Source organism: Desmodus rotundus, chromosome 13, assembly GCF_022682495.2.
Source record: "Desmodus rotundus isolate HL8 chromosome 13, HLdesRot8A.1, whole genome shotgun sequence".
Classification (NCBI taxonomy): domain Eukaryota; kingdom Metazoa; phylum Chordata; class Mammalia; order Chiroptera; family Phyllostomidae; genus Desmodus; species Desmodus rotundus.
Window position 1 is genome coordinate 46,843,251 of NC_071399.1, and position 21,524 is coordinate 46,864,774.

Genomic DNA, 21,524 nt, shown 5'->3' on the forward strand with positions numbered 1-21,524 from the left:
TTACAATATGAGGGCAGCAATGGGGGAGGGGCATGATATTAATTTTTTTAAGTCCACAAAATTAAACACAGAACAACAAACCAGAAGGAATGTTTTTCAATCAATGTGACAGAGGAAAGGTTAGTAATATTTAACATACAGAGAAAATTTTAATTCATTAAAAGCATGTACAGATATCAATGGATAAGAACAAGGCCTCAAGAGGGCCCAAAAGATATGAACAATTTACAAAAAAAAACCCAAAGCTGGATAACAAACTTAGGAAAAAATATTTGAATTTGTATTTAAAATCCAATGATGACAGAATCCTTATACAGAGTTAAGCACCCAAATATTCATCAATTAAAGGTATTTTACAACAGTATCTTTTGCTAGTATCTCATGTAATTGCGGCTAAGAGAGACATTTTTTACTTTATTTTTTTAACCTCACCTAAGGACATTTTTTTCACTCCTTTGGAGAGAGAGGAAGGAAGAAAGAGAAACATTGATGTGAGAGAGAAACACCAATTTATTGTTTTCTCACGTGCACCCTGACTGAAGATCGAACCCACAACCTGGGTATGTGCCATGACCAGGAATTGAACCTGCAACCTTTTTAATCTATGGGATGACGCTCCAACAAACTCAGCCACACTGGCCAGGGAAGAGTCATTTTTTATGATGAGTCATAAAAGTGAAGAGTCATTTTTCTACCCTTAAGTGACTAAACAGATGACCCACAGGGTGTTGCACATTTAAAGTAATAGATAAACTAAAAAGTCTTAGTTCAACAAACACATATTTTTATCTATTCCCTGCTACTTCTGACTCTTACTGTGGCTTAGGCTGTGATGCAATTTGCAATTTGAAATCCTCAAAGCCACTATCAGAATGTTTCTTCTGCCTGCATTTCACCTACCTTCTACTGGTGTTTTCAAAATCCATTTCCTAGCCAGCAGTATTGGTCATTCTTTCATTTAAACATCTCAACTCAAGTAGAGGGCATGACCAATCTCTAAACAAATATTCACATACCAGTGGCAAATGCTACCACAGTTCTCCAGTTTTTCTTTTTTTTTTTTGTCTCAGACCCAATCACACTCTTTAAAATGAATAAGGACTCCAGTGAGGTGTGGATTATATCTACTGATATTTACTGTATTAGAAAATTAAAACAAAATTTTAAATTATATTCACTAAAAACAATGAAGAATTTATTATACATTAGTATAAATAATACAGTTCAATGAAAAATAACTATACTTTCCAAAACAACAATAAGAACTAGTATAAAGGAGTGACATTATTTTAAATTTTTACAAATCTGTTTATTTTCTGGCTCAATAGAAGATATCTGGATTCTCAAATTGGTTGCTGCTTTCAATCTGCTGCAATAGTTTTTTTTTTTTCATTGACATACTTATAAAGTATCCAGACTCACACAGAAAAATACGTAGTTGAAAAGGAGTATTTTAACAGCAATTTCAGATAGTTGTGAATATTCTTCTTTGACACCACATAAAAATTTGACAAAGAATAGTACCTTAAAGGTTAGTTACAGTGTAGAATCTGAAATTATAACACATTTTTGTAGTTATATTAAATTCCATTATCCTTTTAAGAATTCTATCCATTAATATTATCACCAGAAGAGTCTTTAAGTGCTGAGAAGCTGTAAGCTCATGATGGTTGATACTAGTTTTTCAAAATTTTAATTTTCACTTGAAGACTCATATTTTATCATTGGCAACAAATACTGTCAGTTGTTTTCCTGGAAGGGACAGGTTCACTTAATTTATCTTTGAGACAATGCCTGCTAAATAGCCAAGTGTAAATACTTATAGTTCATCAGATCATGGTTTCCCATGAAAAAAAGTGGATAATTCAGTTCATAACTCAAACATTTGCACAGGTAGTTTTTCATAAGACAACCCTCACACTTTTTGTAGCAAAAGTGCTTTATGTCTGCCTCCTATTTTCTCATGCAGAATATTATAAAGACGTATACTCAAGGGTTTGGATTTAGTAAAATTAATAATTTTTACTGTATCATCAAAGACATTCTTACATGAAACACTTTTTTTTTAAATTCCAAATATGTGGCCACAAAGAGTACAGTGACCACTACTGCAGTTTGGTCATGAAGAGTACAATGCTTTCTACTGCCTCAATTCTTACTAGGCAACAGTAGTTTTACTCACCACTGTTTTGGTACTATTAGCGTAAATGCAGTAGTATTATGAAAATAGATTTGAGCTTGTGGAACATCAGGAGTCCACAGACCACACTTTGAGAACCACTGTGCTTTGGAAATGCTTGCTATGTAACAATAATTGTAACTTAAATAATTTAGCAATAGCATGGAGTTAAACTAAGCTGCTTCCCAAAATATATATAAACCTAAACTAATATAGCAATTTTATTTATATACGGGTCTAACACTAACATAAAAGTATTTTTATGTAGGTTCTTCCTGATTTTCCTACACTTCATTATTTCTCTTGGCTGGTTTAAGTATCTTAACTCAAAGACATCAAGCAGTGGTGAGTAACTTGCACTTCACTACTTTTCTAATGCTTGGCTCTGAGGCGATTAAGAGTGCTTACAGCACAGTCAACTCAATATAAAACACAACTATCTTTTATTAATTTTTCCCTTGACTCTAGAAGAGATCAGTTAAAAAATGTTTTGGTTCTTTCACAGTCTTCCTTTTTATATCAATGTCAACCTCTGAATCTTATTTTATACACTGCCTAATTCAATAGTCTACTAATTAGGTTCTCAACCTCTTATCCTTTCATGCTCCAATTCAATAACAAAAAAGAATAACAATAATTTTAATCTTGTTACATCCTGCTCAAAAATCTTCAATGGCTGACTCCACATTATCTATAATAGGATTTATAGACCAATTAACACAAGTGATAAAGCAAATATCCAATCTGCCCAGTTAATTGGGAAAAGAAGAAAAAAATGCCATCACCACCTTAAACATCTTCTGTACTTGTTACTGCAGGAGAAAAAGTCTATAGAATCTAACAACTATCATAGATAACCCTAACTGCTTGAAAACTTGTTACAGACCAGGAGGCTGTAACCACCTGACCATTTCTTCTGCAAGTGCTTACATTTGTAGCTCAAGGGCACAGCCTTCACCATAGACCTGGATCATTACTCTTAAGACACTGATGTAAATAAAAATAGCTCATTCTCAAAACAAGTTTATGAACTCTGTTCCATAAGATAAAGCCCAAAGGCCATACAGTTTTCCAAAGTTCTCCACTAAAACCCCAACTTATTATAATCCATCTCCCACTCTTCTCCCCAAGAATAATTATCTATTTGAAACACTGACCCTCCCCAGAACCTTACATCTCACATATGCTGTCCCCCTGACCAGAGATGTATTTCTCTTCCTCTACCTCTGACCCATCAAAATGCAGCTTAAGCCCTAGCCTTTCATAACATGTCCTGCAGGAATCACTATTTCTCCTCTACTCTCTTATCACTTATAGCCTATATCACTCATTTGGTATTAGCAGATGTGTTGCACTGTTATTTTTGGCCCCCAATAACTCTCTGAGGAAAAGGATTAGGTATATGTTAGCCTTTTTACCCAAGAAGCTCTCTGAAGGCATGACTGATTAAATCACTGACTTTGGTAACTGAACTCAAACTCTAGCCCCTCTCTCCTTCCCAGAGGTCTAGAAGGTAAGGCTGAAAATTTCCAACCCTCTAATTACCTGGTTGGCTCCCCTGGCAACCAAGCCCTATCCACAAGGGCTTTCCAAAAATCACTTCATTAACAGAAACTCAGGTGTGGTTGAAAGGGGCTTGTTATGGCCATGGCCAGGTAGCTCAGCTGGTTAGAGCACTGTTCCAATACACCAAGGTTGTGGGTTTGATTCCCAGTCCAGGCACATACAAAAGGCAATGAATACATAAGTAAGCAGAAAAATGAATCAATGTTTCTCTCTCTCTCCTTTCCTCTCTGTCCCTCTTGCTCTAAAAAGCAATCATAAATAAATAAACACCTTTTTCACTCATCACTCAGGAAATTCCAAGGGACTTTACTTGCGCTGTGATAGAAACAGGATGAAGACCAAATATATAATTCATATTATAAATCACAATATCACAGTACCTATGTAAAAGATACAATTTTTTAAAAATAGCAAAATGGTCTGCATACTTACCTGGAGACAAAAAAAAATCATTAACACAAAGAGGTTTAGTGAATAGCCTGGTATGATAGAGATGGATAGCTATACATTAATAATTTGTGTTCTTCTTTTCAAAATGTAAAGTAGTCATTGGGAGGCAGCTGCCCAGCCAGAACTACAGTTTCCTCAATGGCTATGAACAGAGGTAATGTATGTGACTTCTGGGCCATAATTTTTAAGAGCAGGTATGCCTTCTCAATTTTTCTTTCTCAGTCTAGATGCAGAGGACTCAGGGTCCTTGCAGCTGACAGTAGAAATACCACAGAAGATGCCTAGACCCATGAATCAACCACACGGAGAAAATTGTCTGCTGTTCAGCAACATCTGCATTCGGATATTATAGTTGTACCCCCTTATCCGCAATTTCACTTTCTGTGATTTCAGTTACCCACAGTCAACCATGGTCCACAAATATTAAGTGAAAAATTCCAGAAATAAACACTTCATAAGTTTTAAATTGTACACCATTCTAAGTTGTGTAATGAAATCTCTCCCTGTCCCACTCCATCCCACCCTGGATGTAAATCATCCCTCTGTCCAGCATCTCCACACTGTATACACTGCCCACTAATTAGTCACTTAGTAGCCACCTATATTATCAGATCGACTGTTACAGAATCACAGTATCTATCGCAGTGCTTGTGTTCAAATAACTCTTATATTAACTTAGTAATGGCCACCAAGTGCAAGAGTAGTATTGCTGGCAATTCAGATATGCCAAAGAAAATCAGTAAAGTGTTTTCTTTAGGTGAAAAGGTATGTATCATAGGAAAAAACCTAACATATGTAGGGTTCAGTACTATCTGTAGTTTGAGGTCTCTCCTGGGAGTCTTTGAATATATCCCCCATCAATAAAGGGGTACTACTGTACAGGGGTTATAAATGCCTAGTATGTTAAGCCACTGAAATTTTAGTGTTTTTTTATAGCAGCTAACATTAGTCTACTAACACATAAAACATCATCTAACTAGTTAGTGACAGAGATGAGACCAGAATCCATGCTTTCTGACTCTTCTTACAGCGTATGAGACTGTCTTCAGATACATTATATATATTTCTAAATTACCTCTGTGGTATTTATTCAATTTGTTTTCACTGACTATTCTCAAGATAAATACTAGTAATCCTATCAAAGCTATATCTGCACTTACCATTTACGATCATTTTCAAACAAGCAGAACATGGTTTTCTAGAAAAATAAAGATCACAGTTTTTCAGCCTTGACCCATGTTTTATAAGAGCAATTTTCCCAGCATGTAAATCTTCACTCGAACAGTGAAGATCAATAATTTTCATGTTTTTCACCACCACAAGACCAGTTTTCTTCACCTACATCAAGATACAAAATAATAAATTACAATTTCTAATGACCATATCATGGACTATACTTGATTTATTAATGAAATGAAATTTTTGTTTAGTTCTTTATTTAAACAGTTTAAACAAAGCACATTTTCCATTAGATCCCCCACTTTTTCTGAATTTTAATGTTGACTTTATACCATAAATGTTCTAAATTTGGATTTCTTCATCAATTAAGTTATTTATTTATCATCAATTTATCCTAGTGAAAAGTGAATATATTTTGACCTAGTAAATGACAAGAACCAAGGCAATTTGACTTTTTCTCTTACAGAATCTCATCTAGGACTATTTAGCATTAAGTTTCTAGGGTGTAATAAAGAAAAATTTGGAAAACTCTGACTTTACACATAAATATGTGAAGCCCAGAAAATTCAGAAGACTTTCTGAAAGACCCACAGATTGTAAAAGGCAAAACTAAAGCAGAGGTAGTTTTAAATTTTAAAATATTTAAAATACTGATTAAAATAAAAATAATTTTCAACTTCATTCTTAAAAACAACTTTTAACACATTGGAAGTCTAGATTAATATGGTTTTACTTTCACAAATATATTGATTATGTATAATAAAAGACTTTTTAGACTTCTGGTCAAGATGGTGGCATAGGAAAACATGGTTCACCTTCTCACACAACCACATCAAAATTACAACTAACATACAGAAAAATCATCACTCAAAAAGTCAGAAATTGATTTGAATGCAAGTCTGACAACTATGGAATTAAAGAAACCACATCCATCCAGACTGGTAGGAGTGGCACAGATGTGGAACTGTCTGGTCCCACATCCACTTGTGGTGGATAAAAATTTGGAAAGGATATCTTGAGAGTGAGGAGTCCCAGCAACACAATAGGCCCCTCCCCCTCCGCCCCCCACAAAGCAAGGTTCCAGTGCCAGGAAGATAAGTCCCTATAACTTCTGACTGCAAAAATAAGCAGGGATTAAGTTGGTGGAAGAAACTTCTGGAGTCCCAAGCAGTTCCTCTTAAAGAAACAACATACAGACTTATTCAGACTCACTCCCTCTGAGCTCTACCACCACAGTAGCAGCTTGAAAGGCACCAATCACATACAGGGAGAAACTGAAGTATCCGGCATCAAGGCAAGTGCTGGGGGACAGCTTTCTCCAGACAGAAAGACAGACAAAGGCAATTGTCCCTTTCCTGACCACACAAATTTCCTTTGCAGCACTTACCTGGGCTCCAGCAAAGGTGGGGGCAGAGTGGGTTGGATACACCTGGGGAAAGACTAGGGATAGAGGCTTTGGGGAGAGAACTGAGAGAGTAGCTCCTGGGATCCTGATGCTGAATCATCCCCTATATGGCAGTAGCCATTGTGTTTAGGCAGGCCACTCCCCTACAAGTGGCAGCAGCCTGAGGGGAAACAATAGCCCCAACCCCAAGAGGGACTCTGCCCTAGCTCTGTGGTGCTTAAGCCTCACTGCTCGGTGAATGTGTAGATTAACAACAAAAGTAGTCAGCCACAGAGAGTAGATCCCTGACAAAGGGAGGGCAGAGTGAACTACAGACACTTGAGGAGAGACTGGGGACGGAGGCTTTGGGGATAAAACAGAGACAGTAGCTGCAAGGATTCTGATGCTGAGTCATCCCCCATAGGGCAGCAGCCATTCTGCTTAGGCAGACCACTCCCCTCCAAGCAGCAGTAGCCTAAGTGAAAACAATAGCCCTGACTCTAGGAGGAATTCTGCCCCAACCTACAGAGCTTAAGCCTGACTGCTAAGGGCAGAGTGACTACATTAACAACTGAAGGTGACAGCCACAGACAGTACATCCCTGACAGTCTTAGATCAGGCTACTTAAGGTCAGCCAGGGTCAACATTTGACATCACCAGAGGTGGATCAAGAAAGAAAAAACTGGTAAATACTAGAGGCTACTGAGATGAAATCCACTGTGGTCTTCTCCATGATTTGCGATATTTTCTTTCCTGCAGAGCTTTTTAACATTCATTTCTTCTCCATCAAGTTTGTACATATTAAGTCACTAGATTTTATACTATAGTTTATTTCTCTAATTTCTTATAATAGTTTTATCTCTTTAGACCCTTATTAATACTGGTTAATTTGCTGTTGATGGTGGGATTTCAGGGGGGGGAGTTATTTTTGTGGACATGGGTTTGTTTCCTGTGCTTTGTGATTTTGTTCTGGCAGCATATGGACAACAGCATACAAGACATGGTGGGCAGAGTGACCCTCACTCCACCAGATGGAGGGAAGGACCCACCAAAGAATGACCCAAAACAATCAAAACCCAATTACATCCAGAAGCCAACATAAATGGCATAAAGTGTATACCAAGAGCATCAAGTTCAGGAGATCAAGGACACTGCATCACTGAATCTCATAGGTCTTCTACCATAGAAGTTGATACCACAAACTCAGGGAGTCAAAATAGATCAATTTATGAAGAAGCAGCAAACAAGAAGAGTCTCCCAAATAATGGGAAGACAAAGAAACAACCCCCAATCTAAAGGAAAGGAGGAATCCTCAGAAAGAATGCTAAATGAAATAAAGGCAAGTCAACTATCAGATATTGAGATTAAAACAATGGTTATGAGGAGGCTAAATGAGCTCACTGAGAATTACCAAAAACTACAGGGAATCTATGAGAAACATACTGCAAACTATATCAGGATGAAAAAGGACATAGAAACCATCAAAAAGAGCCAGGAGGAAATGAAGTATAAAATTTCTTAATTAAAGGACATAGTAGAAGTAATCAAAATCAGGCTAGATGAAGCACAGGATCGAATCAGTGAGCTGGAGGAAAAGGTAGAAAAAAACTACCAGAAAGAACAAGGAAAGGAAAAAAAAATGAAGAGGGTTAAGGGAACTGCAGGACAACATGAAACATAATAATATCCATATAATAAAGATAACAGAAGGAGAAGAAAAGGAGCATAGGATAGAAATCCTGTTTGAAAAAGTAATGATGGAAGACTTCCCTAATTTGATGAGAAAGAAAGTCATGTAAACTCAGGAAGCACATAGGGTCCCAATCAAGAGGAACCCAAAGAGACCTACTCCAAGACATAAAACAATTAAAATGTCAAAATTTAAAGACAAGAAGAGAATCTTAAAGGCAGCAAGGGAGAAACAGGAAGTAACGTACAAGGGAGTCAAGATAATGCTAGCAGCTGATTTCTCAACAGAAACACTACAAGCCAGAAGGAAATGGCAAGAGACATTCCAAGTAATGAAAAGCAAAGGTCTGCAACCAAGATTACTCTACCCAGCAAGGCTATCAATTAAAATGGAAGGCAAAATAAGGACTTTCCCAGAAAAAAGAAAGCAAAAAGACTATACCTCCACCAAACTAGCACTGCAAGACATGAAAAAGGGACTGTTTTATGAAGAGGAAGAAAAACAGAGAGAGAGGAACACAGGAACAAAGGGAGGAAAATGAATAAGTACCTATCAACTATAACCTTAAATGTAAATGGATTAAATGCTACAATCAAAATACATAAGGTAGCTGAATGGACAAGAAAACATGACCCACACATATGCTGTCTACATCACACACACCTCAGAACCTACACAGACTGAAAAGTAAGGGTTGGAAAAAAAATATTCCAAGTAAATGTGCAGAGAAAAAAACCCAGGGTAGCAATATTTATATTAGACATACTAGACTTATAAACAAATGCCATAAAAAGAACACAAAAGGACACTTCATTATACTCAAGGGAAGAATCCATCAAGAAGACATAAACATTATAAACATATATGCACCCATCATAGGAGCACCCAAATATATAAGGAAAATCTTAGAAGACTTCAATAAGGATATATATAGCAACACACTTCTACTAGGGGATTTTAACACTCACTGTCAAAAATGGATAGAATTTCCAAAGAAAATATCAACAATGATATTGCAGCATTGCACAATGCCCAAGAGCAAATGGAGTTAACATATATATATATATATATATATATATATATATATATAACATTTAATCCCAAACAAGCAAAATACACTACCTTTTCAGATGAACATGGGACATTTTCAAAGACAAACCACATGACAGGACACAAAACAAGCCTCAACATATTTAAAAAACTGAAATCATATCAAGCATTCTTTTGGACCACAAGGACCTGAAACTAGAGACCAACTTCAAGGAAAAAACTCAAAAACACTCAAATTCATGGAGATTGAATAGCATACTATTAAACAGTGAATGGGTTAATAATAAAAACAAAGAAGAAATCAAAAAGTTTCAGGAAACAAATGAAAATGAGCACACAATAGTCCAAAACTTAACACAGGAAAGACAGTCCTGAGAATGAAGTTTATAGAGACACACCCTACCTAAAAAAGATACAAACATTTCAAATAAGCAACTAACCCTGCATCTACAAGAACTGGAGGAACAACAACAAACAAAGCCGAGAGCGAGTAGAATGAAGGAAATAACCAAGATCAGAGCACAATTAAACAACTTAGAGAATAAAAGAACAATTCAAAGGATCGATAAATCCAGAAACTGTTCTTTGAAAATATAAACAAAATGGAAGCATCTTTCAGCAGACTCATCAAGAAAATAAAAGAGGATCTCAATAAATAAAATCAGAGGAAAGAGGAGAAATTACAAGTGATACCCCAGAAATACAAAGGATTTTAAGAAATTACTATGAACAACTATTTGCCAAGAAATCTGAAAACCTGGGTGAAATGGACAAATTTCTAGAAAAATATAATCTTCCAAAACTGAGTCAAGAAAAAGCAGAAAGCTTGAACAGAGCAGTAACAGTAACAGATGAAATTGAAGCAGTAATCAAAAAACTCCTGGTACAAAAAAGCCCTGGACTGGACAGTTTCATAGGAAAATTTTACAAAACATTTAAGGAAGAGCTAACCCTAATCCTTCTCAGATTATTCCAAAAAATTCAAGAAGAGGGAAGACTCCCAAATCCCTCTTATGAAGCCAGCAACATCCTAAACCCAAAATCAGACAAAGACACCGTAAAGAAAGAAAACTATAGGCCAATATCGCTGATGAACACAGACACTAAAATCCTCAACAAAATATTGTGAAACCACATCCAGCAACATGTTAAAAAGATCATACACTGAAATGCGCTCACATGCAGAAGATGGTGGTGAGGTAGGTGGGAGCAGAGCCAAATTCTCCTTGTGCCCGCCCAGCTGGAACACCTAACCGATCTGAGGAACAGAGTGAACAGCCAACAGAATCCCAGCCTGTATGTAGTTTGGAGGCCAAAAATTGTAGAAGACGTTGAAAAACAGACAGTGAGGAGATTGTGCTGTGACAATAAGGTCCCTGGGATCTGCACAGGGACCTAGGCCACTGTGGCCCTGGGCCCAGTGCCTGCAGCAGGATATGGGGAGGAGAGTTGGATCACCAGCTCCCTCCCCTACCACAGTATGGAGAGTAGCCCGGAGGGTAGCCCGGCACCAGGAGGGACCAGGATGCTGGAAGTCCCTGGGAGGAATAGAGTTGCACTGGGAGACACACAGAGGTGGTATACATCCACTGGGACTGTGGACACAGGCACCAGAGAAATTGGGGTGCCAAGCAACATGCAGAGAAGGGAGGAGTTGGGCCGTGTGGGACCCTGACTCACATAGTCTCTGGACTGGTTAGAAAGTTGGGCTGTGTAAAAGCTATGTGCTTCTTAAGAATGGGGGGGAGCTGCTTTGTAAGGAACTCTCTAGCAGTGGCTGGCTCGCCCCAGGGTGATTTCAGCAGGATGTGCATAGAGCCTGAGTGGCTGAGTGGAACCATGAGCCCCAACTTGTCTCGCACTGTAATCCCAGAGGCTGAGTAGCTGAGTGGAACAGCATGCCCAAGATGGACTCCTGCTGCATGCCCAGATATTGAGTGGCTGATTGGAACTCCGCACCCAAGACTCAGTGGCTGAGTAGAATAGCGCCCCCAAGATTGACTCATGCTGTGTGCCCAGAGACTAAGTGGCTGATTTGAGCCTGGCAGCTCACAGAGGACCTGGGCCAGAGGCTGCACAACTGTGAATATTGCAGCCCAGACCTGGTCCTCATCCTCTCAAAACCATAGGAAGGGAGAAAAGCAAAGCCCAGCCCACCTCTTCCTGTAGCATCCAGAAAGACCAGCCAAACTCACTGAATAGGTTAAAAGTTGGCAGGAGGCTTTTTTTTTTCTTTCCTCTATTGTTTTTTTTCCCCTTTTTTTTCTTCCGCCAAATTGAACAATAAGACATGGAGTTACAAAGGGTCCAGAGACAGATCCAAAGGGGGAGCAAAAGGCTATCCCCCAAAACTAAGAAACTGAGACAAATGTCACTTTGCTATCCCACTGAGCTGGCATTTTAATGTTTATGTGTATAATAATAATAATAATAATAATAATAATAATAATATCATCATTTCATTATTTTTACCTCTTTTATTTTATTAGTATTTTTAATTACCCTTTTGTTTAGTTTTTCTTGTTTATTTGTCTGTTTAATTGCATTGTTTGACTGGTTTCCCTTATTCTCTCCTTATTGTATCTTGATTTTCCTTCTTTCACTTCACTCATGTTCCAATAACACACCACCCTTGATCATGTACTTTCTGTTCTGGTTATCCAAATCATATATTTCTCATCATATTATTGTTGTTCCAGTACTATTGTAAATAACTGTTGTTCCCTACAATTGTACATACTACACACCAACCCTTCATGATCGTACCCCACTTCACTTCATTCCTGAGCATTATTATTGTTATGCTTATTTTCTCTCAAACTACACCTACTTTCCATCCTTTATTCTCACTATATCTCATTATTTAACCTTGCACAAACACTCTGTTTTCTGGATTCAGCTCACAATACTCCTCCCCTCTAACAAGAGTCTTATCTCTCTTTCACCTTTTATAAAAAGTGGCTAATTGGGTGAAATATCCCCGTTAATGCTATACTTATCCAAAGAATCGCCTGTCTCTTCTCTACTTGCTGATACTTTGAATCTCATAAAATACTCTCCCTCTGCCTTAATCCATTTTGCCTACCCCCTGCCACTGATAACATACAAGAATAGGTGGGAGCTGCAAACATCAGTATACCTGCTGGAAGAGAAAAACCACCAACAAAGGAACTACCAAAAGTTAAAAAGAAGTACAACAGGAGAGCACACACAAACAGAAGAAAGGTCAAACCTAGAGCATCCAGACAAGGAGATCAAAGAGACCACACCACTGAACCCCTACAGAATTCCTACCTAGAAGCTCACCCTACAAAGACAGCTAGCAAAGCAAAACATCAGGAAGTGCAGAAACAAACAAAAAGAGTCACCTAAAATGGGGAGACAAAACAACAATATGCAATCAAAAGGAATGGAAGACTACCCACCAAAAGGGCTAAATGAAATGGAGGTAAGCAAACTATCAGATATAAAAATCAAAATAATGGTTATAAAGATGCTCAAGGAACTCACAGACAACTACAAGGAAATGAGTGAGAACTACAACACCATGAAAAATGAAATAGAAACTACAAACAGAAACCAGGAAGAAATGAATAATAAAATCTCAGAAATACAAAACACATGAGAAGGAATTACAAGCAAGCTGGATGATACTGAGGATCAAATCAGCTACCTGGAGGACAAAGTAGAAAAAAACACCCAAAAAGATTAGGAATAGGAAAAGAGACTAAGAAAGAATGAACAGCTGGTGAGGGAGCTGTAAGACAACATGAAACATAATAATAATTCTGTATAATAGGGATACCAGAAGAAGATGAGCAAGGGATAGAAAACCTGTTTGAAAAAGTCATGATGGAAAATTTCCCTAATCTGATGAGAGAAAAAGTCACCCAAATCCAGGAAACACAGAGAGTCCCAAGCAAGAGGAACCCAAAGAGGCCCACTGCAAGACACATCATAATTATAATGGCAAAATTCCAAGACAAAGAGAGAATCTTAAAGGCAGCAAAGGAGAAACAGGAAGTAACATACAAGGGAGCCCCGATAAGGCTAGCAGCTGACTTCTCAAGGGAAATGCTCAAAGACTGAACAGAAAGACAAGAAATATTCCGAGTAATGAAAACCAGAGGCCCTCAGCAAGACTACTCTACCACCAAGGCTCTCAATTAAGATGGAAGGCCAAATAAGGAGTTTCCCAAACAAAAGAAGTCTAAAAGAATACACTTCCACCAAACCAGCTCTGCAAGAGATGCTAAAGGGACTGCTTTAAGGAAAGGAAGGAAAAGAGAAAGAGAGAGGAACACAGGTAGGAAAAAAATGTCAATGAATAACTACCTATCAATAATAACCTTAAACATAAATGGATTAAATGCTCCAATCAAAAGACATAGAATAGTTGAATGGATAAGAAAGCATGAGCCACAAATACACTGCTGCCAAGAGACTCGCCTCATGAAAAACGACCTACACAGACTGAAAGTGAATGGGTGGAAACAAATTTTCCAAGCAAATGGTCAGGGAAAAAAAGCAGAGATAGCAATACTCATATCAGACAAAATAGACTTCAAAAGAAGGGCCATAAAGAGAGACCCAGAAGGTCACTTCATAATACTCAAGGAAAGAATCCGTCAAGAAGACATGAACATTGTAAATATACATGCATCCGACATAGGAACACCCAAATACATAAAAAAAATTTGGAGGACTTCAAGAAAGATATTGACAGGAATGCAATTATAGTAGGGGATTTCAACACCCCACTGTCAAAAATGGATAGATATTCCAAACAAAATATCAACAAAGATATTGAGGCACTGAGCAATGCCCATTCCATGCTTTCACAAAGGGTCAGAGCTCCTTCTTTGTTTCTGCTGTATAGTATTACATCACGTAAATGTACCACACTTTTTTCATCCATTCATTTACTGATGGGCACTCAGGTTGCTTCCAGCACTTGGCTATAGTAAATCATGCTGCTATGACCATTGGGGTATATAGGTTTTTTTGAAATGGTATTTCAGGGTTCGTAGGGTATAATCCCAGCAGTGGATATGCCTAGTCAAAAGGCAGTTCCATTTTTAGTTTTCTGAGGAAATTCTATACTAGTTTCCAGGTGCCATAGTGGTGGCACCAGTCTGCATTCCCACCAACAGTGCACTAGCATTCCCTTTTCTCTACATCCTCTTCAACACTTGTTGTTTGTTGATTCATTTATGATGGCATTCTCATGGGTGTGAAGTGGTATCTCAGTGTGTTTTTTTTTTTTTAATTTATTTTGAGAGAGAGGAAAGGAGGAACAAAAGGAGAGAAACACTAATGTGTGGTTCCCTATTACACGCCCCCTACTGGGGACCTGGCAAGCAACTCAGGCTTATGCCCTGACTAGAATCAAACCTGTGACCCTTTGGTTTGCAGACCCGCACTCAATCCACTGAGCCACTCCAGCCAGGGCTGACTGTGGTTTTCATTTGCATCTCTCTGATGGCTAGTGACGCTGAGCATCTTTTCATATGTGTCTGGGACCTTTGTATGTCCTCCTTGCAGAAGTGTCTGTTCAGGTCCTTTGTTCATTTTTTAAGTGCGTTGTTTTTCTTCCTGGAGTGGAGTTCCATGAGTTCTGCATATGTTTTGGAGATCAAACCCTTGTCTGAGGTATCATTGACAAATATGTTTTCCCATACAGTTGGTTCTCTTTTCATTTTAATGCTGTTTTCTTTAGCAGTGCAGAAGCTTTTCATTTTGATGAGATCTCATTTGTTTATTCGTTCCTTTGTCTCTTGATTTAGATATATCGGTGAAAATACTGCCACTTGGAAAGTCTGAGATTTTCCTGCCTATGTTGTCCTGAAGGACTCTTATGGTGTCATGACTTATATTTAAGTATTTTATCCACCTTGATTTTCTTTTTGTGTAAGATGTAAGTTGGTGATTGAATTTAATTTTTTTGCATGTAGCTGTCCAAATCTCCCAACACCATTTCTGGAAGAGGCTATGTTTAATTCATTTTATGCTGCTGTCCCCTTTGTCAAATATTAATTGACCATAGAGACTTGGGTTTATTTCTGGACTGTCTATTCTGTTTCATTGGTCTATGTATCTGTTCTTATGCCAGTACTAGACTGTTTTGATTACAGTGGCCTTGGAATACAGTTTGTTATCAGGTATTGTGAAACCTCCTACTTTCTCCTTCTTTCTCAAAATTGCTGCGGCTATTCGGGATTGTTTATGGTTCCATGTAAATTTTTGAAGTGTTTGTTCTATATCTGTGTTATGTGCCATTGGTACTTTCATAGGGATTGCAATAAATTTGTAAATTGCTTTGGGTAGTATGGACATTTTGATGACACTAATTCTTCCCATCCATGAATACAGTATATGTTTCCATTTGTTTGTGTCTTCCTTAATGTCTTTCTTCAGTGTTATGTAGTTTTCTGAGTACAGGTATTTTACCTCTTTGGTTAGGTTTATTCCTAGGTATTGTATTTTTCTTGTTGGTATATCAAATGGGAGTTTGTTCCTGATTTCTATTTCAAACATTTCATTGTTGGTGTACAAAAATGCCTTTAATTTCTGAATATTGACTTTTTATCCTGATGTTTTGCCAAATTCATTCATAAGGTCAAGTAGTTTTTTGATGGAGTCTATAGGTTTTTCTATATACACTATCATGTCATCTGCAAACAACGACCATTTGTTTCCTCTTTTCCCATTTAGATGCCTTTTCTTTCCTTTTCTTGTCTGATTGCTGTGGCCAGGAGTTCCAATACTATGCTAAATAGAAATGGTGACAGTGGACAACCTTGTCTTGTTCCTGATATTAGTGGGAAAGCTTTTTAGCTTTTGCCCCTTGAGTATAATGCCGGCTATAGGCCTCTCGTATATGGCCTTCATTACGTTGAGGAGTGCTCCCTCTATTCCCACTTTGCTGAGTGTTTTTTAACATAAATGGGTGCTGTATCTTATCAAATGCTTTTTCCACATGTATTGATATGGTCACGTGATTCTTGACTTTCCTTTTTGTAATGTGATATTACATTTATTGATTTGCGAATATTGTACCATCCTTGCATCCCTGGGATGAATCCCACTTGGTCATGTTGTGTGATCTTTTCAAAGTATTGCTGGATGCGGTTTGCCAATATTTTGTTGAGAATTTTAGCGTCTATGTTCATCACCGATATTGGCCTGAAGTTTTCTTTCTTCCTTGTATCTTTATCTGGTTTGGGGATTAGGATTATGCTGGCTTCATAAGAAGAGTTTGGGCGTCTTCCATTATTTTGGATTTTTTTGAAAATCTGTGAAGGATAGAAGTCAGTTTTTCCTTAAATGCTTTGTAGAATTCTCCTGTGAAACCATCTGGTCCAGGGCTTTTGTGTGTTGGGAGTTTTTTGATGACTGCTTCAATTTCGTCTGCTGTTATTGGTCTGTTCAGGTTTTCTGCTTCTTCTTCATTCAGTTTTGGAAGATTATATTTTTCTAGAAAGGTGTCCATTTCACCTAGGTTTTCAGATTTCTTGGCATACAGTTCTTTGTAGTAATTTCTCACAATCCTCTGTATTTCTGTGGTATCAGTTGTAATCTCTCCTCTTTCATTTCTAATTGTGTTTATTTGGATCCTCTCTCTTTTTTTCTTGATGAGCCCACTTAAAGGCTTGTCGATTTTGTTTATCTTTTCAAAGAACCAGCTCCTGGATTCACTGATCCTTAGAATTGTGCTTTTAGTCTCTATGTCATTTAACTCTGCTCTGAGCTTGGTTATTTCCTTCCTTCTACTTGCTCTGGGCTGCCTTTGTTGTTGGTCCTCGTATTCTTGTAGGCGTAGGGTTAGGTTGTTTGTTTGAAATGTTTTTCTCTTTTTAAGTTAGGGCTGTATTGTTATGAAATTCCCTCTCAGGACTTCCTTAGCTGTGTTCCATAGGTTTTGGGTTGTTATGAGTTCATAATCGTTTGTTTCCAGAAAATTATTGATTTCTTCCCCAATCTCATTCTTGACCTATTCATTGTTTAATACCATGCTATTCAATCTCCATGATTTGGAGTGTTTTGGGTTTTTTCCTTTGGAGTTTGTTTCTAGTTTCAGTCCCTTGTGGTCAGAGAAAATGCTTGACATAATTTCAATATTCTTGAATTTGTTGAGATTTGTTTTGTGTACTATCACGTGGTCTATCTTTGGAAATTTTCCATGTACACTTGAAAAGAATGTGTATTTTGCTTCTTTGGGATGAAAACTCTCTATATATCAGTTAAGTCCATTTCATCTAGGGTATTGTTCAGTGACACAATATCCTTGTTGATATTTTGTTTGGAAGATCTGTCCATCTTTGACAGTGGGGTGTTGAAATCCCCTAGTATAATTGCATTGCTGTCAATATTTTTCTTGAAGTCCTCCAAGATTTTCTTTATGTATTTGGGTGCTCCTATGTTGGGAGCACATACATTTACAATGTTTATGTCTTCTTGGTGGATTCTTCCTGAGTATTATGAAGTGACCTTCTGGGTTTCTCTTTATGTCCCTTCTTTTGAAGTCTACTTTGTCTGATATGAGTATTGCTACCCCTGCTTTTTTTTTCCTGTCCGTTTACTTGGAAAATTTTTTTCCAGCCCTTGACTTTCAGTTTGTGTAGGTCTTTTGTCCTGAGGTGGGTCTCTTGTAGGCAGCATATGTGTGGGTCATGCTTTCGTACCCATTCAGCTATTCTACGTCTTTCAATTTGGAGCATTTAATCCATTTACGTTTAAGGTTACTATCAATAGGTAGTTATTCATTGACATTTTTTTCCTACCTGTGTTCCTCCCTCTTTCTCTTTTCCTTCCTTTCCTTAAAGCAGTCCCTTTAGCATCTCTTGCAGAGCTGGTTTGGTGGAAGTGTATTCTTTTAGACTTCTTTTGTCTGGGAAGCTTTTTATTTGGCCTTCTATCTTGATTGAGAGCCTTGCTGGTTAAAGTAGCCTTGGTTTCAGGCCTCTGGTTCTCATTACTTGGAATATTTTTTGCCATTCTCTTCTGGCTTGGAACATTTCCATTGAGAAGTCACTGCTAACCTTATTGGGGCTCCCTTGTATGTTACTTCTTGTTTCTCCCTTGCTGCCTTTAAGATCCTTTCTTTGTCTTGGAATTTTGCCATTTTAATTTTTATGTGTCTTGCAGTGGGCCTCTTTGTGTTCCTCTTGATGGAACTCTCTGTGTTTTCTGGATTTGTGTGAATTTTTCTCTCATCAGATTAGGGAATTATCCATCATTACTTTTTCAAACAGGTTTTCTATCCCTTGTTCTTCCTCTTCTTCTTCTGATATCCCTATTATATGGATATTATTACGTTTCATATTTTCCTGCATTTCCCTTGATCCCTCTTTATCCTTTTTGAGCCTCTTTTCCTTTTCTTGCTCTTTCTGGGTGTTTTGTTCTACTTTTTCCTCTAGTTCGCGCATCCGATCCTCTGCTCATCAGGCCTACTTTTGATTTCTTCTACTGTGTTCTTCAGTTCAGAAATTGTATTCTTCATTTCCTCTTGGCCCTTGTTGATAGTTTCTATTTCCTTTTTCATGTTGATATAGTTTGCAGTGAGTTCATTGTAGTTTTGTTGTAGTTTCTGGTAGTTCTCTGTGAGCTCAGTGAGCTTCCTGATAACCATTGCTTTGAACTCAGTATCTGATAGTTGACTTGCCTCTTTTTCAGTTAGCATTCTTTCTGAGGCTTCCTCCTTTCCTTTCATTTGGGGATTGTTTCTTTGTTCCCATTGTTTGTGAGACTCTTCTTGTTAGCCTGTGCTTCTTAAGTTGATCTGTTCTGACTCTGTGCATTTATACTATGAACTTCTATGGCAGAACGCCAGTGGGATTCAGTGGTGCCGTCTCCTTAATCTCCTGAGCTCGCTGGTCTTGGCCTGTCGTTTACGTTGGCTCTCTGTATGTCTTCGTGTTTTGATTGTTGTTGGGTCTTTCTTTGATGGGTCCTTCCCTCGAGCTGGTTAATTGAGGGTCATTCTGTCCACCACATCTTGTATTCTGTTGTGCAGATGTGGACAGTTTGTATTGAACCTGATTCTTCTGTGTGTACAAGGTTTTGAGGCTTCTCTGTCGCTGTTGTTCAGTTGTTTGTTCTGAGTAATTTCTCCACTTATTTGTATTTCCACATCAGTCCTGGATTGATGGTCAGTGTGGCTTCCACTCCCTTCTTCACCTTCCTCCATTGTTATCTGTTAGTGGTTCCTTCGTTGGTGGGTTTCCTCTTCTAGCAGGTGTACTGGTGTTCACTGCTCCCACCTTGCAAGTTCTCTTCTGATCTTTCAATGTCCTCTATAATCTTTGGTCTCCAATTTTCACATATGCTGGAATACCATTGGAGGTTCTTTCTGTTCCTCAGATCAGCCAGGCTTTTCACTGGTGCCGGGGGGAAGTAGACTCCCCTCCCACCTTCTCACCACCATCTTCTCGCCACCACACTATTGTTTTCCTATAAATTGTTCTTTACTTCAATTAGTAAATCCTTCATTTCTAACTAGAACTTTATTATGTTGAAGTTCTCACTAAGTTCTTTGAGCATCTTTATAACCAGTGTTTTGAACTATACATGTTTAGATTCATTTTCTCTATTTTGTTTAGCTCTTTTTCTGGAGTTTGATCTGTTCTTTCATTTGGGCCATGTTTCTTTGTCTCCTCATTTTGGCAGCCTCCCTGTATTTCTTTCTGTAGGTACAGAAGATTAGGTACAGCTGCTATGACTCGCTTTCTTGGTAGCATGGCCTGATGTAGTAGGTGTCCTGCAGTGTCCAGTGGCATAGCGTTCCCTACCACCAGAATTGGGTACTCAAGGTGCACCCTTTTTGTGGGCTGAGTACACCCTCCTCCTATAGTTGAGCCTTGATTGCTGTTGGTACGTCAGCGGGAGGGATATGCCAAGGCCAGTCAGCTGCAAGGACTGTCTGTGACCACTGACCACCTACCTGTGATTTCCATGGAGGATCAGAGGTGTGAGGTCAGCATGGTGGTACTCAAAATGGTCTGTAGCTGTCCACTGGGGGTTCAGGCTCTGGGATTTCCCAGATGGTGTAGCCCAAGGCCAACCCCTACCTGTGTTTTGCCCGGAGTCACCCTACCTGAGCCATAAAGCAATCTGAGATGGCTGGGCTTGTTGATTCTAGGCAAAGCTAAGCTGTGAATTTAGCCTGGCTGCTGCTAGTGCTGGACCTGGGGCCAATTAGCAACAGGTTAAAAGGGGTAAGGCATTACTGACGCTAGCTGTTGCTTATTTGAGTGGACCTAGGAAGTTGTGAAGCATGCAACCATCATATAGAAATGAGCTTGGGTGATCCAGTAAGTTGGGTGGAACAGAGTCTCTGGGGATCTCCAGGGTGGGACAGTATTAGCTAGGTTGATGCAGTCTCAGATACTGCAGCATCCTGCTGGCTCTGTGGTTATGCGGTAGGAGGGTTCAAGAAATAGACAATGGCTTTAGCCCATTTTTTTTGTTGGGGGGAGATGGCTGTCTCCCAACTCTTGTCTTGATGCCAGACACTTCAGTTTCTCCACTGGTGCCTTTTAAACTCTTACCCCAGTGCTGGAGCTCAAAGAGAGTGAGTCTTAATAAGTCTGTTTGTGGGTTCTTTAACAGGAACTGCTTGGGACTCTAGAAGTTTCTCCCACTGACCCAGCTGTTTTTTGCAGCCAGAAGTTATGGGGATTTATCTTCCTGGAACTGGAACCCTGGGCTGGGAGGTCTGGTGTGGGGCTCGAACTCCTCACTCCAAAGATATCCTTTCTAATCTGCATCTACCAAACGTGGATTTGGAACCAGCCTGCTCCACATCTGCACCTGTCCTACCAGTCTGGATGGATGTGGTTTCTTTCATTCCATAGTTGTCAGATTTCCATTCAACTTGATTTCTAACAGTTCTGAGCAATGGTTGTTCTATATTTTAGTTGTAATTTTGATGTGGTTGTGTGAGAGGGTGAGCTGTGTTTACCTATGCTTCCATCTTGACCAGAAGTCCAAAATCAGGATAGTTTTGAGCAGTGGAAAAGTCCAGA

At 38.6% G+C, this 21,524-nt stretch overlaps 1 protein-coding gene across 13 annotated transcripts in view; it reads right to left on the bottom strand.

Moving 5' to 3' along the window:
• CDADC1 (cytidine and dCMP deaminase domain containing 1) overlaps nucleotides 1–21,524 on the bottom strand; it is a 180,309-nt gene that overhangs the window by 80,754 nt on the left and 78,031 nt on the right. For 12 of the 13 annotated variants that reach the window (XM_045202638.3, XM_053916571.2, XM_053916573.2 and 9 more), the window contains exon 3: nucleotides 5,356–5,533. In XM_045202638.3, coding sequence (XP_045058573.1) covers nucleotides 5,356–5,533 — 178 coding nt within the window. The remainder of the gene's footprint in view (nucleotides 1–5,355; nucleotides 5,534–21,524) is intronic. The other variant, XM_053916575.2, reaches the window with a different exon arrangement.